General features: G+C 38.4%; 1 protein-coding gene across 4 annotated transcripts; it reads right to left on the bottom strand.

Moving 5' to 3' along the window:
* Window positions 1-2476: 2476 nt before the first annotated feature.
* LOC18429288 (tRNA (Ile)-lysidine synthase) lies at window positions 2477-13740 on the bottom strand. 4 transcript variants are annotated; one of them, XR_016051672.1, is made up of 5 exons: window positions 13246-13740; window positions 5973-6083; window positions 4263-5343; window positions 3945-4160; window positions 2477-3069 (listed from the first exon to the last, which is right to left on the bottom strand). XR_016051672.1 is itself a non-coding variant. In XM_011623239.3 (4 exons), exons 1-4 carry the CDS (start codon window positions 13723-13725, stop codon window positions 2635-2637), a joined length of 1323 nt encoding a protein of 440 aa, XP_011621541.1. In that variant the 5' UTR covers window positions 13726-13740; the 3' UTR covers window positions 2477-2634. The 4 variants fall into 4 exon arrangements, 2 of the variants coding, with proteins under 2 accessions (XP_011621541.1, XP_088717420.1); XR_016051671.1 differs by having other exon boundaries at window positions 3945-5343; XM_011623239.3 differs by lacking the exon at window positions 3945-4160 and having other exon boundaries at window positions 5047-5343.
* Window positions 13741-15864: the final 2124 nt, after the last annotated feature.

The following is a 15864-nucleotide window of genomic DNA, read 5'->3' as shown; positions in this document are numbered from 1 at the left end:
TGACCTGCTTTTGAGGGATTTTGTGGTTTTTATGGCTTGAGTGGTAATTGCATTACTTTGGAATGGTTCTCAAACTATGATTGGTAGTAAAATCTAGGGACGTCACAAAAGGGGGGGTGCTCTCAAATTTATGGTTTGGAACGGTCAATATATGCTCCATTTGGTTAAAGAATTGTTTGCCAATCTAGAAAGGGAATGCCATTCTCTTTACTGACTACTAAAATCTCATGAACCATGACGGGGAGTAGAGACGAATGTTCATTTAACTAAGGGAAGGTATTGTATGTATCGGGTCTCTCTAAAATAAAATAAAATGTTAAAACCAATGGTTTGCATATTTTCTTCATGATTTATTTATTTTTATATATGGGATTGTATAATACGAGATTATTTATTTTTGGTACAAAGAGATCGTAATCATTTTTAATTATTGGATGCGTATTTCAATAAATGAAAATGTACCACAACATTCAAGAAATTTTATTTTGGATTTTGTGTTTAAACAATGATATATCTTCAACCATTTGATTTCAAATTTAATAGTCAATGATGATTGTGATTTTTTTGTATTAAAGTAAATGATCTATTTGTATACTTTTCTTTTACATATCATTGATTTCAAATCTAATAGTCAATGATGATTGTGGTTTTTTTGTATTAAAAGTAAATGATCTATATGTATACTTTTCTTTTATATATTCATGATATTTAAATTAACATTCAAAAAATTTTATTTTGGATTTTGTGATTAAACAATGATATATCCTCAGTCAACTGATTTCAAATCTATTAGTCAATGATGACTGTGATCTTTTTGTATTAAAAGTAAATGATCTATTTATATTATTTTTTTATATATATTCGTGATATTTAAATCCTATATCCATCTCTTAAATCTATCTCAAAAATGGATTTTTAAGAGGAGATTTATTTCGGCATGCGAGTCCCAAGACTCATAAACCTCATCCTTCAACAAAGCGTGAAGGCAAAATCGTGTAATTTATCATGCCGAGCTTCAGAAGATTATATAAACTAACTAACTAGCATGGACGGATCTCTCTAAATATAACTGTATTTTTTGCATTGTTTTTGGTCTTTCATTTTGAAAATTTAATCAACAAATAAATAACTAAAGTGGGTTGTGCAGATCTGCTCACCCAAAAAGAAAAGAAGAGAGACCCAAGTAAGGCACGTGTAAAAAAAATTTCAAAAAGATATAATTGAAAGTTCTTAAATTATTTTCTTTAATATATTCATGATCCTAAAGGTTTTGGATAGGTGAGTCAGCAAAGTCACCCAAATTGGATCCTAATGTCATCGCAATTATCAATTACGTTAACTCCCATTGATCACTCGATTTAGTTAAAGCCCAAAATACGTTTTTATTGATTCCAGCACGAAGTTTGCTCTACTCATTGTTACTGTTCACTGTTATGGGATCATGTTCTCAGGCCTGTTACGGTGGATCACTGAATGAGTTTAAGTGCGTCTTCCTTTTGTGGAAGAGGGGTCCCTCTTCCATCTTTGGAAGCCGCTGCCTCCATGGATCACCATGTAAGATGGAAGCCGCTGCCTCCATGGATCACCATGTAAGTGGTGCCATCCACAAGACAGCGTCAAATTGATGTTGTTTTGCAAGCTGCTGGTAATAATGGCTTCCAAAATAAAACCACACTTCCTGGAAACAAATGTAGGAAGTCTTAGAATTGTGGAACCACGATTCCAAGAAACAAACACACCCGATTCTTTAATTGTAACACTGGTGTGGGAAATGCTTTGCTTTTTTTTTGTGCACGTTCAAAATGAACTTGCCTCAAAAGGGTTACTCCGTCTTTGAATTTTACTACTAGTTAGAAGAGCAAGGGATTTTGGTGGTGCAAGGCTTACTCGGTCTTTGAATTTTACCACTAGTTAGCAGAGCAAGGGATTTAGGTGGTACAAGGCTTAGGCCACGAAAGCATATCGTAACCCCAGTGGAGATACAAATCAGACATGGAAAATTCTTATAGTAATTTGGAAAACCGTACTTCCATAATTTTGAAATTTAAATCTCCAAAATTGGTGCAGATTTAACAAATCTAACCAGGTTGGAAGTCTACCAAATGGAATTTCAACTATTAGTCCTTTTTTTTTCTCTTTTTTTTTTTTTTCGTTTTTTTTATTGATTAAGTGGTAAAATATGGATGTCAATGATATGGATGTCTATGTTAACCTAAAATACACTACATATTACTAACCACGATGCATCCTAACATAGATTTCTGAACACCTAATTAGTACATTAAAAGATTTATGGAGTAGCTTCTTGTTTAAAAAAAACTGTTAAAAACTCTCTATTAATACGAAAGAACTACAACATCTAAGCTCCCAAAGGCGGGGCCAGAAATGCAACAAATTCATTTGAAAGAATCTACGGCAAAAAAGTTTTCAGTAACAAGGTACCAAAATCCATTTCCCTGCAATACTAAATCACATATTAAGGAGAAAAGAATGCTGTTATATTAATGGGTTTGTTTGGAAGCCACAACTAAAGCACAGAAACCCAAGATATTATGTACAACACAACGCACGAGTAATTGGACCGTAGGGGCAAATTATAGCTCTTCTGAGACCAATTGATTTGAAATTATCTTTTCATCTGCGGTTCCATGATGGACTGGGCCTACTTGAATCTCTGAATGGTGTGCCACTTGATGATGCAGGGGATGGCAATGAGGTTGTGATTGGGCGTGAATCTCTAAATGGAGTGCCACTTGATGATACAGGTGATGGCAAGGAGGTGGTGATCGTGCGTGAATCTCTGAATGGAGTGCCACTTGATGCTGCAGGAGATGGCAAGGAGGTTGTGATCGCACGTGAATCTCTGAATGGAGTGCCACTTGTTGCTGCAGGAGATGGTAAGGAAGTCGTGATTGCCCCCGAAACCGACAACAGTGGCGGATTCCCAGAATGGTGGGTTTGGATACCACCGCTCATAGGTGCAAACCGCGAAGGGCTTGCTGAAACACCAGAAAAATAATTGGAAGCGGTTTGATTATGCCCTGCACTTGTTCTAGTAGTCTGTGAGACCTGAGGATATGCAAATGGAAAATATCAATACTCCAGAAAAAAAAAAATATCGGCTTCTAATGTTCGAGATGGATAGTATATACAAATGAAAATGTTAATAGTTATGACCAGAAAAAGCAAATAACTACTTCAGTTCTATAAATACAATATGGCTTATCATTCCCAGCACAAGTCTACGAGGTAATGACAAAATACTGTTAGAGCAATGCCACGACAAAGAATTAGAATTTGATATTAACTTCTTGAGAAAGGGTCACAATAATTATGCAAAAAGGTTCCTACTTGATTCCTTATACTTTTGGCATATTGAGAGCGGCCACTTTGTGCATAAAAAAGCCAAAGGTTAAGGCCATCTCCAGCTCACCTCTCCCGGGACCCTGCATAGGTGGGACCAGCACCAGGTTACGGCTTTTTTTAAGACTTTTGGGATATTGAAAAAACCATTATCATTTGACCAAGGATGGTGGATATCAAGGCATTTCCTCAAAGTTGGCCAACTTTGAGAGTACTCTCATGAACCATTTGCCAGAAAGGCACATGGAAGATGCTTCCTTGGATACTGGTGGTGGACAAGTTTAATAACGTGTTCATGATAAGAATAAAAAGATCAATATCGTAATACTGTCCTCAAAATTCATAAGCATGCATAAGAAACACAGAACCTACCAATCAAAGGTACTCTTAACAGAAAGATCTACACTTAACAAGTAGAACACTTGCAATTTTATGGTAAAACTACTTTTCAGCCCATGTGATGCATGGGTCTGTGAATGTACGTGTGTTTTAGAGTGTTTTAGAGACTAGAGAGAGATTTAGATTGGGACACGAATATTTTTTAGGAAAATTGGTTCTAACCCCAAGCAGGGTTGACATACCGTAACCCTTCGAGAAGGGCAACTGCCTCTGCAGTATCCGAGTTGATGTTGCCTATGAAACAGGAGAATGAGAATAGTGTGTTGCCATCCTTGTCTCTGAAGATGCCCCCAATACCTGATGGTACGGGGTTGCCTAGGGAGCATCCATTGAAGTTAAGCTTTGCCTGCCCCATTTTGGGTGGCCTCCAAAGAGACGCATGAGGGATGCGGTGGGTCCTGAGGTACAAAAGATTTTGCCAACTGGTATGGAAATCGGATAGGGAGAAGCTATGTAAAGCATACCTTGATCATGGAAAGGGCTTCCAAGAATGTCATTACCTGGCCTCATGTGTCCTTGGAACCTAGACCACATCTTTGAAGAGATCTTTCACCTCACTAGACATACTTGGAGAGAAGAAAATGATGCAGCAGACACCCTTGCCAAGGAGCGCCCCTCACAACAGAATTCTCAGTATAGTCCTGCATCTCAGTTCACTGTTTTGCACGTCGATTTTTTGGATGTATAGCATTGTTTGGACCCCTTAAGGGGTTTTCGTTATGAAGCAACCCTTTAGTGGGTTGCGCATTCTCTTGTAACACCCTTTACGTAATACAACAGTAAACATTTTCAAAAGAAATAGTAATCCTAGACTTTAGGAAATTCTACTTCTATTCAAATAGACCTAGTTTCTTGAGGTTCTCACTCTTCATAAACATTCTCGACTAAAGGAAAATGGATTTCTACTGAAGTACTTATTTCTTGAGATCAATTACCATTTTTCTAATATCAAAAGGGACTCAAAATTAAAAATTTCTTAAATGTCTATAGGAGACAGTATCAATTAGACTCTATGAGGTTCTTAAATGCCATATGCACGTCGGTGCACACATATGGACCATGCTTTTTAATATAAGATAGATGATCATGTAGAGAAATAAATAAACGAATAAACTTTGAAACCTCAGGAGCCTTGTTAGAGTGGTTAAAACTCCAGCATACAATTGGGAAAGCATATTGGCTGATCAATACACAAGACCGAAGCATTTCACCCAGATGAGGCATAATTACATTCTAGTCTTAAAAATTATAAATGCTTTTACAATTGAAAAAGAGTAACTGTACCGGATTATTTTGAAGATGATTCTGAGGCAGCCTTTGAATAGAAGAACCACCAGTAGAAGGAGAAATACCGCAAATATGGTGCAAACTGCGTGTATGAGGAGTAGGGTTTGTAGCATCCTCACATTCACCCATCTCCAAATCACTACTAACTATGGGCTCTGTGCCAACTCTAGGAGAAGCTTGGCGAGTGAGAGATCCCATGTCAACGGTGGTCTCAACTTGCAAAGGATTAGGTGCACGAGCACCTGACATCTGAATGCTATTTCTTTTCTTCATCTCCTCTTCATCATTCAAAATCTATTTAAAATCAATTCAAATTTTTTCAGTCGCAACAGACAATGTTTTCAACAGGAAGAAGAGAAAAGCATGACAAGAAGATGAAAGAAAGAACAATGACAGGTCATACATACTCTACACAAATTGAATACAAGCTTGTGCATAGAAGAGATTGACCAAACAAGGAAACATGGAGAAACAAATCCCAGAAACCACATTGCGAATAATTTGTATAACCCATAAAACGATATAAAATAATCCAGAAGAAAAAACAATTCCCACAAGAGATAGATGTATCAAGGAAACATAGAAAAACAACTTGGCTAATAAATTTTGTTTTTAACAAGGTTACAAAGGAATGGAACTTGAGACGTAGTGCAATGAAAACCCAGCTGCTACCGTCTTGACCCAAGCCCCATTCCTATAGAACTTGAGATCGCAGTGCTATGGAACTTGGCAAATAACTTGTACAACCTATAAAATGTTATAAAATAATCCGGAAGAAAAAACAATTTTCACAAGAGATAGATGTAACAAGGAAATATAGAACATCAACTTGAAAAAACCTCATCGTAAAATACGGAAAAACAAGTAGCATCCTCATAATATCCTGGGAGATAACATCAACAAAAATAATAGGGCAACTTCACCCGCTTAAGCAGTTGAACCAGATTGTGCTTTTCTTCATTTAATCTATGCAGTTTTTTCTCCAGGTCCTTTTTCTTCTGCACTTTTTCCTCAAGTGACTGTGGATTCTCCACCTGCCACCCACATAGTTCACAACTCAGAAGTGGCATCACGCACAATCAAAACAAAAATCGTGATTTAAAAATATCATTTAATGTTAGCAATTAGGAAAGTTCAAAGAATCTACCAAACAGAGTAAAATGAGAATCGATTGATTACATACATGAAACAGTAACACCAGGCTTTGATGGCAATTCCATCCCTTTTCAAGGTTCAAAGATCAATATTTAAATCTGCTCAATAGAATAATGGATTATATTACTGAAAAATTCATCCCACAGGTTACTCAGACCACAGTTTCTTCTAGCCTCAAACAGCTGATGCGGAACTTCTTGTGGGCAGGTGACAGGAGCAGTCACAGGTTTCATTTGATCTCTTCAGACAAAATTTGCCTACCTCGGCATCAAGGTGGCCTGAGGATCCAAAGCCTCAGAAAAACTAACCTAGCTCTAATGGGTAAATGGTGGTGGCGCTATGCCACTCAAGATGGTCACCTGTGGAAGCATGTCATTACCCAAAACTACCATCTAGACACAAATTTGTGGCTACCAGAATGGCGACCTAATGACAGAGCCTAGGCATTTGGAGGTCCCTCCTCTCTGTCCTCAAACTTTTTAAAGGCAATATTAGATTTCAGCCTAGGAGGGGATCAAGAATTAGATTTTGTCTAGACCCCTGGCTCAATCAAACCGCTTGAAAGACCTTTACCCAGCCCTCTTCCTCCTTGCTGTCCATCGACAAGTCTCTATTGAAGACTATTTTCCCCTACAAAATGTGGCTAGAACTTGGAGTCCCGGCCTTCACAGACCACCCTCAGACCTCAAATTTCAGGAATTCCTATACCTCTCCAAAGTCCTCGGTTCTGTTTTCCTCTCTCCCTATGGTGACCCCTCGGGGAAATTCTGAGTTGCTTCCTTTTATCGTAAACAAATCGAGCAGCCAACATTCCCACACGCCCCTCCCTCCATAGCGGCCAAAGAATGGACCTCCTTTGCTCCCCCCAAGATCCAAGTATTTAACAGGATTGCTCTCTCACAGAGAGCATTAACTGTTGACCAACTGCAAAAGAGAGGCTTGTCTTTACCAAACCGATATGTCATGTGCCGTGAAGCCGAGGAAACAAACCCTCAGCTCTTTTTACATTGTCCCTAGGCCCATTTTTTGTGGGGAGCCCGTCTTCAGCTCTTCAAATGGCAATGGATAACTCCAAGAAACATTTTCATTCTCTTTTCCGTTCTTTACCCCTACCTCTGGGCCTCTTCAGGCATCATACTGTGAAAGGCTTCAATGGCAGCCCTCATTTGGGAGATTTGGATAGAACGTAACAATCATGTAACTTCCAAGGACAGTTCTCCACCATTGATGCCTTGTTTGACAGGATCAAAGCGGTGGTTTTCTTCTGGGCCACCAATCACAAGCAGTTCAAAGGCTTCCCCCCTTCAGCCTTCCACTTACATTGGTACGATCTCCAATCTCCTCTTTCTACCACAGCAGAGCAGCATCTCCCGAGCCTCCTTGTGGCTTCCCCCCAAGCCCGGCTGCGTAAGGCTCAACTTTGATGGGTGTTCCTTAGGCAATCCATAGCCCTCAGGAATAGGTGGTCTTTTTAGAGACCACGAAAGGTCCACCTTGGCTTCCTTCTCAAAATTTATAGGTCACTCAGATTCCTAATCAGCAGAAGCAACAGCTTTTCTTGAGGGCCTCAGACCATAGTTGTTGGGTACGGGAACGAGAACGGTTCTGGGATCGGAGGCGGGATCGGCAAATCGAAGCTATATTGAAGATCCATGTGTTGGGATCGATGCCCATACAGCCTCAAAGGTAGGGATCGAGGTCCATGTGTGTTGGGGATCGAGCTCCTTTTTCACATAGGATCGAGAATTATTATACAAATGTGTGAGATTCTATACGCAAGGAGCGGAGTTCCCAAGGGCACCTTTTTGAGTTTCTTAGCTCAAGGAGCGCATCAGTAAAAGTGATCCAACATATTATGGAGCGAGGAATAACTTTTACAAGAGCGAGCTCCATTTATTAGAACACGAGTTCCTCTGTAGGTTTGAATAAGGATCCAGGGCTTTATAATGTAGCTCCAGCATTGTTAACCAATAACATGTAGGCGTAGTCTTCTATGAAAGAAACAAAGAACTTCAAACCAATCCATTGTTCATTATATTAATATAGTAAATAGATCATTTCATTAATTCTGAATAGCTGTGTAACGAAATACAATCCAACACCATATATACATGGAATAAATGTTGTTAGTATTGGTTTCTAAAAAGGAAAATAAAGGTGAGTAGTCAGTGGATCGCAAGCAATTATTTATTGATATAATATTACCATAAAATATCATAACTATTGATGTAAAACTATAATAAATTTGGTGGCATTGTGTGGTGGGGGGCGGATTTTGAGGAGGAGGGGAGGGGGGGGGAGGGGGGGTTGTGCACAAGGAGGGAGGGAGGGAGGGCATTGTGTAACTTCACAAGGATGGAGGGGGGAGAGAGAGCAATGTCCAAAACCTTGGCTTGCAATTTACCATCCAATATCAGGATTTTACAACCACTTGAAGGGGGGAGAGAGATATTCCATCATTTCACACTTGCGATCCCATATTGGTGGGATCTTGATGCCATAAATGGTGATGCTTGTATTTATTGTTTTGGAATCTAGATCCCAATACACTCTAGAATGTGAACCATAAGACTAGGGAACTAAATCTTGTAATGTTTTGGAACGCGAAATTAAATTGTAAGAAACTTGTTCCCTTACAAGATGAAGCGAGATCCCGAAAACACAAAATTGAGTTTCAGACGAGATCTGCTTTGGGATCGAGAGAATCGAGGTTCTGCAAGGGATCGCCAAGCAAGGGAGGAGATCCTGGTAACTACGCCTCAAACCGTTTGACAACTCTTGGGGCCAAGCACTTACAGTAGAAGAGGTCTCCCACAACATTATTTCCTAGGCTTCTGGTTCAGCCAACTGCCCCTTGCCCCTGATCCACATTTTCAACTAAATATCTCATGTGAGCAGAGGACTTACGATTACTTGGAGACACAGATACCTCGAAAGTAACACAAAAGAAGATTCTCTTGCCGAAGCGGGTGCTTCACATGCTATAGGCTAAGCATTTTTTGCAAACTCAACCAATGTCCCTTCAAGGGGTTCTCGCTCCCCTCCTGCTCTTTCCTTTCATTTCCCTCTCTAGGGATTTTGTATAGAGTTCCATCCCTAAGGGAAGCCATTTTTTCTATACATAACCCATGGCCCCCCAGGTGATCCAATTTTGTACAGTCTTTTTTTCTCTTCAATACAACAATTTTGGGCTTATAGGTTTTTTAGATGGGGGGGGGGGGGGAAGGTTCTTCTAAGTATATTTCAATTGCATTTTTCTAACTAGACTGACTCATTTAACTTCAATCACGTCCAAAGCCTTAAAATATCATAATCTCAAAATACCCTCGATGTCTTGACTCATGCTATAAGCCTAAAATGGTCCAACCCCCTCCCAGTCTCAAAGTTTAGAAACACTAAAAATCTTTAGGAAGGTCTTAGTCCTCTGAAACCAGTGTTCTCAGACTGATGCTAAGAAAAATCAATAACCTATGTATCTTAAGTTGAAAAACATCTTTTCTTTGGGTAGTTCAATCGTAGAACCCTAACATCAGATGTAGCATTGCTAATGTCAACTGCTAACCACTCAAGTTCAAGCTCAATTCCTTTAAGTTGAAAAACATCGTCATAGCTAAAATGATCATGAAGATTCCCAAATATAATTCTAACCCTTCAACAAACTTAGGAGTTTTGGCCCTCAATAATCTTTGTGATCCTTTTTTTTTGAAGGTGTTAACTAATATTTTAAGTAGCGAAAGATACAAGAGAGTAGGCATGGAATAAGCACCCACAAGCTGGACCCTATACAAGTACCCTTATGGGTTCAAAAAATGGTGACAGCCCCTGAGGGATCTCGAAAAGTGCCTTACAAGCAAAGAGAGAAGAAAAGAGAAAACAAAAACAGGGGATTTCATGCTCAAAAAGGTGCTTAAAAGGTCCCCCGGGTGTCTTCCATTTGTGAAGCTCGCTCTCTAGAAAGGGCATCAGCTGTAGTGTTGGATTCCCTCCAAATATGCCTCCATGAGAAGTGAATAACCTGCAAACTTGGAAAATTTTGTCAAACATGTTATCCAGCCTCCAGGGGCAAGTTGAGGCTTTAGATTCCCAAGACAAGACATTTTGAAGTCCCCCTCGATCACCAGTGAGGGCCTTTGCTGGAGTCGGCTAGATTGATAAAGCGGGAGTAAGGATATAAGGTGGTGTCCTCTTTATCTCTAAATAGTCCCCCGATGTTAGCTGGGCCCTGTTGCCCAAGGAAGAACCATCGAAGTTGAGCTTGGTTTTCCAGTGGTCTCCAAAGAGATGTGCGGGAATTTTGTGGGGCCTGAGGTGAAGGAATGCCAATCAGTCTCGGTGAAAGTCCGAGTAAGCGCAATGATGAAGTGTTAACTGTTTTTTGCCCAAAAGGTGACTAGGGTCTTAACCCTATCTTTAAGAGCCTCTATAGCGGACTTGTCGCTGCTGAAGATTATTGAAGTTCTTTCCATCTAGATAACCTACAACATGGCTGCTACTGATGCCCCCCAAAGGAGGATCCCTGACTTCGACCATGGTGGTGATTGGAAAGAACGAAAGATATTGGGTATCGATTGCGACGTCACCCTCGGCTAGTTGTAGCAGGTAACCCCAAAGGGTGCTAGCAACCTCGCAGTGGATAAAAAGGAGGGCGTTCGTTTTGACGTCGTCAGTGCACATGAAGCACATGTTTAGGATCAAGATGCCCCTTCTTTCGAGCTGATGCATCGCAAAGTCAAACCTTGGCAATGCCCTTTTAGATTTGCAGGATTTCATAAGAATTAGTACCATGATTTCAAATACACCAAGCTTTGCCTATTGGTTCATAATAGTTGTCCGAATCCCTCATTAAAAATCACGATTCTGATTTGGACCCCTAATTCTGTGATTCCGACAAGGAATCTTCATGCAACCTATTTCCATGAAGTCTGGAATCTCGATTCCTTAATTTAGGAATCTCAATTCCAACACTTACAGAATCTCATTTTCAATATTTACTGGTTCCACAATTGGTAAATCTAAATTCTACACTTATTGAAACTAGGTTCCACGTATAACGATATTTGATTCTAATGTTTTCGAACTCGGATTCCTAAACAAGAAGTACCGTGTTTTGTAGATGCAAGAAACAACAAACTAACCAAACATCGATCTTGTTTCCACTCTCATAGAACCTTGATCTGTTCTTTTAGGAATCAACCACAAAATCAAATACTAATATTCTAGATGCACAAATCTGTTACTTATAAATTGGCTGAAATATTTATGGATTTTGATTTGAGTTATTTGGAAACCGGAACAGGAGACAAATAGACGATTATCTTCTGTAGTTCATGCATGCTCCGAACGAGAATCCGATGAACACATTGCCAAAGTTTTGGTTCCATAAATCAACATTCAGATGCAAAAGTCTAGGGACTTGAAGTATTAAAATAAGATAACTTGCCCGTGCAACATCAAAAATTGAATATTCCATGCCTTCACCCCTGGTATCAAATGCACATACCCCTCAATGTTTACCCGAATTCTACCAATTCCTTTTTTTTTTTTTTTTTTCTTTTTTCTTTTTTCAAGGCATCAAACTATTTGAACTAAACACCCATTTAAAACTACAGGGCATATTACTCTTTTTTGGCATGAAATGACTAATAGAAAACAAAGTGGTGGTCCACAATCTCTACTTAATTCTTTAAGTATGCATTGTAATGATATAGTATGTAATCTCCTACTAACTTCTAAATGTGTCACCATCTATCCATGTTTTTGCTTGATCCTTAATAATCAAGGGGTTACAAATCTCGATTGCCGGATGGGTTGAAACTTGAATCCAAACTGCTGCGAATCTCGATTCCAAACAACTATGGATCTCGATTCGAAATGCCTAGTAATCTTGATTCCAAAGATGTCGGAATCTTGATTCTATAAATGAAGGAATCTCACTTCTATATTGGTCGATTCCAAATAGGTTAGAAACTCGATTCTATATAGCTAGAAATCATGATTCTATATATATAGGGATCTCGATTCCTTTTGATCAAATCTTGATTCCTATAAAATAGGAATCTTGTTTCCCACGATTCCTCTTGTACGGAAGTTGATTCCAAAACATGAATCTTTTAGCCGGCCAATGTTCCACGATTCCGATTCTTTAAACTATCGGGTTTTGGAATTGTTTCCAACAACTATGCACCAAATTCTAACAACCTGTGATGCCAAAAGCCATTGTACCTTTGTCTAACCCCTTTCACCTCCTCCTCAACCTTTTTCTCTAGCTTCTCAAATTCTCATGAAGACTGTAGAACCAAACTTAGACTTGTGCCGGAACGGAATATATCAACCTATTCAAACCCAATATAACATGGACCTCAACACTTCAAAGTCTTGAGCAAGTAAAGCCCCACTACCATCGAAACAGATTATTTGTCTAAATTCTTGTAGATAACCATTGTATTCTCAAAGGACTCCACTATCAAAACCATTATTTTCTACTTATTAGAAAAAAATGGACGATGCTTTTGAGCCACTTATTCCGACATTGTGCCTTATACTCACATCGTTCGGCCCTTTGCAATTGATTGAGGTTTTCATAGACATTATCTCTGAGGCAGTTTCTTTAAGGGAAAGGTCACTCAAATAGCAGATGTAGCTGGAGAGAATAATCAAAAGGTTAAGCATCGCTTGGACAAAGGACAAGGAAGTCTTAATAGCACCATAGCTTCTGGTGTTTTTGAAACACAATCAATCTATGGGTCCATAAACTATTGCTTTCTAGTAAATAACCAATTGGAAAAATAATAATAATAATAAAAGCAATAATAAGCCATAAAACTAACAGGAAGTGAAGCAGCAAAAGCAATGAACTTGAACAAAAGATAGCTGCGGAAAGGAAAAAACCCATCTTGTTCAGCAGTTCAGAATATCTGGTTTTGGCCTCATATTCAAAACAGATGCTATTACTTAGCAATCAGGGATCTCCCAAATAATTTTAAACATAAAACTGCTAATGAAACGAAGCAGAAATGATCAAAAAAATAGCAATTCGCTTACCTTCTTGGCGGATTCGGCGGGAATCTCTTTCTCAAATTTTGAATTTGAAATCGATGCAGATTCTTGGCACTTAAGTTTCTCCTCATCTGCAACTTTCTCCTTTGATTCCTCCTCTGCAACATCGATAATCGCTGGCTTGTTAAGCACCTCAATCGACTCTGAATTTCTAGGGTTTTCGATGTAGGGCGTTTTATTTTGGTGAGGGGAATGGAGAATCGATGCTTCCTGAGAAAGAGGGGGAGGAGTTTCTGTGTGTTGGGGCTCTTTGGCGTTGTCTCCGATGCCTTCTGCCATTCTTGGGGGAGGAGAATTTGCCGGCTCTTTGTTGTTGTTGGTTTGAAGGAGAGAGAGAGCCTTGCGTCGCTTCTGCAATAACTTCCTGAAATCGCGAAGGGAGATGGAGTGTTGGGGCATCAGCCATTTCCTAGGAACGTCGGGGACCTTGTGGAGCTTTCCTCTGTACAGTGATATCACAACCATGCCTCTCTCTCTCTCTCTCTCTCTCTCTCTCTCTCTCTCTCTCTCTCTCTCTCTCTCTCTCTCTCTCAGTTTTACCCTTTTCCCTTTCCTCTTGAAGCTTCTGTCTCTCTCTGCATCTGAAAATTTTTAACCTGTTCTCTCTTGAAAGCTCGGGGGTCTCGCTCTCTGGGATTGTCTACAAAGACACCATTATAAATTCCACTCATTACAATACCTAAACCAGAAGAAGATAGAAAAGTGAGATAATTTGAAGGTAAGATATCATTAAAATAGCTGAACCATAAAATCCAAACAAACCAATTTTTAAGAAAAAATTATTTTCACCCAATACAACTTCTGTTATTATTTTTTTTATAGGGGTGTGGTTTGTATAGGGCTGAGGCCCCAAATAATCAAAGTAAGGCCCACCTTTAAATAGTGTTAGAATACATCTTTTATTTTATTTTTTAGAAGGGTGTGGTTTGTATAGGGCTGAGGCCCCAAATAATCAAAGTAACGTGCATCTTTAAATAGTATTAGAATATATTTTCCGGTACTAGAAATCTTTGTTATGGCTTGAAACTTTATTTTATACCTAGATATAGAATTTTAAACTTTAAAAAATAGTATAGATCAAGCAAATCTCTGAACACTTGAAAACTCTTGAAAATTGACGGTTCAAAAATACATTACAAGATGGACTATTTCTAAGACTTGAAATCTATTTTTTTTCCCATGTCCATACATCTTGAGGTTGAGATAATTCATTTGAAACTTTTTGGGCATCAAAATAACATTTTTTAGTTGATTTTTTAGGTGTGCCTTAATGCAATTGTTTAGAGTCTCGCCCTTATATAAATTTTTTTCTTTTTATAAAGGAAAAAGTTTATACAACCTTAAAATGTAGAACTACAATGCACCTCAAAAATCTATCAGAAAATGTTGTTTTAATGTTGAAAAACACTCTAATTGATCACCTTGACATCGAGAAATATGGCTATGAAAATTAAAAGAATTTTGAGTCTTAAAAATAGTACATCTTACAACACTTTATCTAGATCGTACATTTTCAAGATTTCCATATGTTTATAGATCTACTTGATTTTAACTATTTTTGGAGTTTAAAATTTTACAATTAAATATGAAAATAGATTTTGAGATAATCCTAATAATATTTTACATCAAAATTATATGTTATAATAAAATTTGGAGGTGCACCTTAATTGGATTGTTTAAGATTGCAACCTTATGGAAACCACACCCACCTTAAAAGTATGTCTAATCAGGGTTTAAAATTCTGAATAAGCAAGAGATATTTTGACAATTAGGAACCATTTATGTAGCCTAGATCAATTGTCAAGGGATGTAAATACCAATTTGTTCCAAATTAAAACCTATGTTTTCATTAAAATCTCTTGTGCAGAGTAGAGAACCCATAATGGGCTGGCTCAGCTTAAAGTGGCCTAATCCAAATGGAAAAACAGTTTCTCCTAATCGGTTCTAAACCTGAGAAACATGTGTTTTTTTATTTGGATCTCTATTTTTGGCTTTGGGATCCAAACAAATGAGGAGATTTTGGTCATTGAGCATATACTATATACTTGCTCCCATGGGCAAAAGACCCATCTAGAAGGATTTTTTTTCAGTCTAAAATTTTGAGATCCACTTAAGAATATTGAATTTTGTGCTTTTTAACACTTAGGTCTCACGATCAAAGATTGGACAATCTCTTTTCAATAATTGGGACATTATTTTTTTCAGGCACCTACAAAGTGTGATTTGAATTTATCAGGTTAGTCTTTGATAGAGATGATACATTCCTAAAATCTGATTTGAATTCATCAGGTTAGTCTCTGATAAAGATGATACATTCCTAAAATCTTATTTAAAATTATCAGGTTAGTCTCTATGATACATTCCCAAATTCTCAAGTCACAAAAAATACTCCTAGATATGGTTTTACCACTCAAGAGTATAGAATTTTCTCAATTGGTAGTACGTCTTGTTAGATAAATCACAAAAATTCTCCTACTTCTTTTTCAGTGCACGGAGTGGTTTGAGCTTCTAGACTAGGAACCACTTGGCTTCTATGAATATTGTGGAAACCAAGCGGTCCAAGGTTCTAGACCTCAAACCAGTGCCTAGACTACAAATTTCACA

Source organism: Amborella trichopoda, chromosome 3 (assembly GCF_054954075.1).
Source record: "Amborella trichopoda isolate Santa Cruz 75 chromosome 3, AtrichopodaSantaCruz75HAP2 v2.0, whole genome shotgun sequence".
Lineage (NCBI taxonomy): Eukaryota > Viridiplantae > Streptophyta > Magnoliopsida > Amborellales > Amborellaceae > Amborella > Amborella trichopoda.
This window is presented reverse-complemented; position numbering and strand designations above follow the sequence as displayed.

Bases quoted from the DNA above. Each gene is read 5' to 3' on its own strand.
- LOC18429288 (XM_011623239.3), bottom strand. From the start codon at position 13,725: ATGGTTGTGATATCACTGTACAGAGGAAAGCTCCACAAGGTCCCCGAC. The intron at 6,084-13,245 runs GTAAGCGAATTG...TGTGGGTGGCAG, and splicing joins CCGCCGAATCCGCCAAGAAG to GTGGAGAATCCACAGTCACT. The intron at 5,344-5,972 runs GTGAAGTTGCCC...GATTTTAAATAG, and splicing joins TGGTTCAACTGCTTAAGCGG to ATTTTGAATGATGAAGAGGA.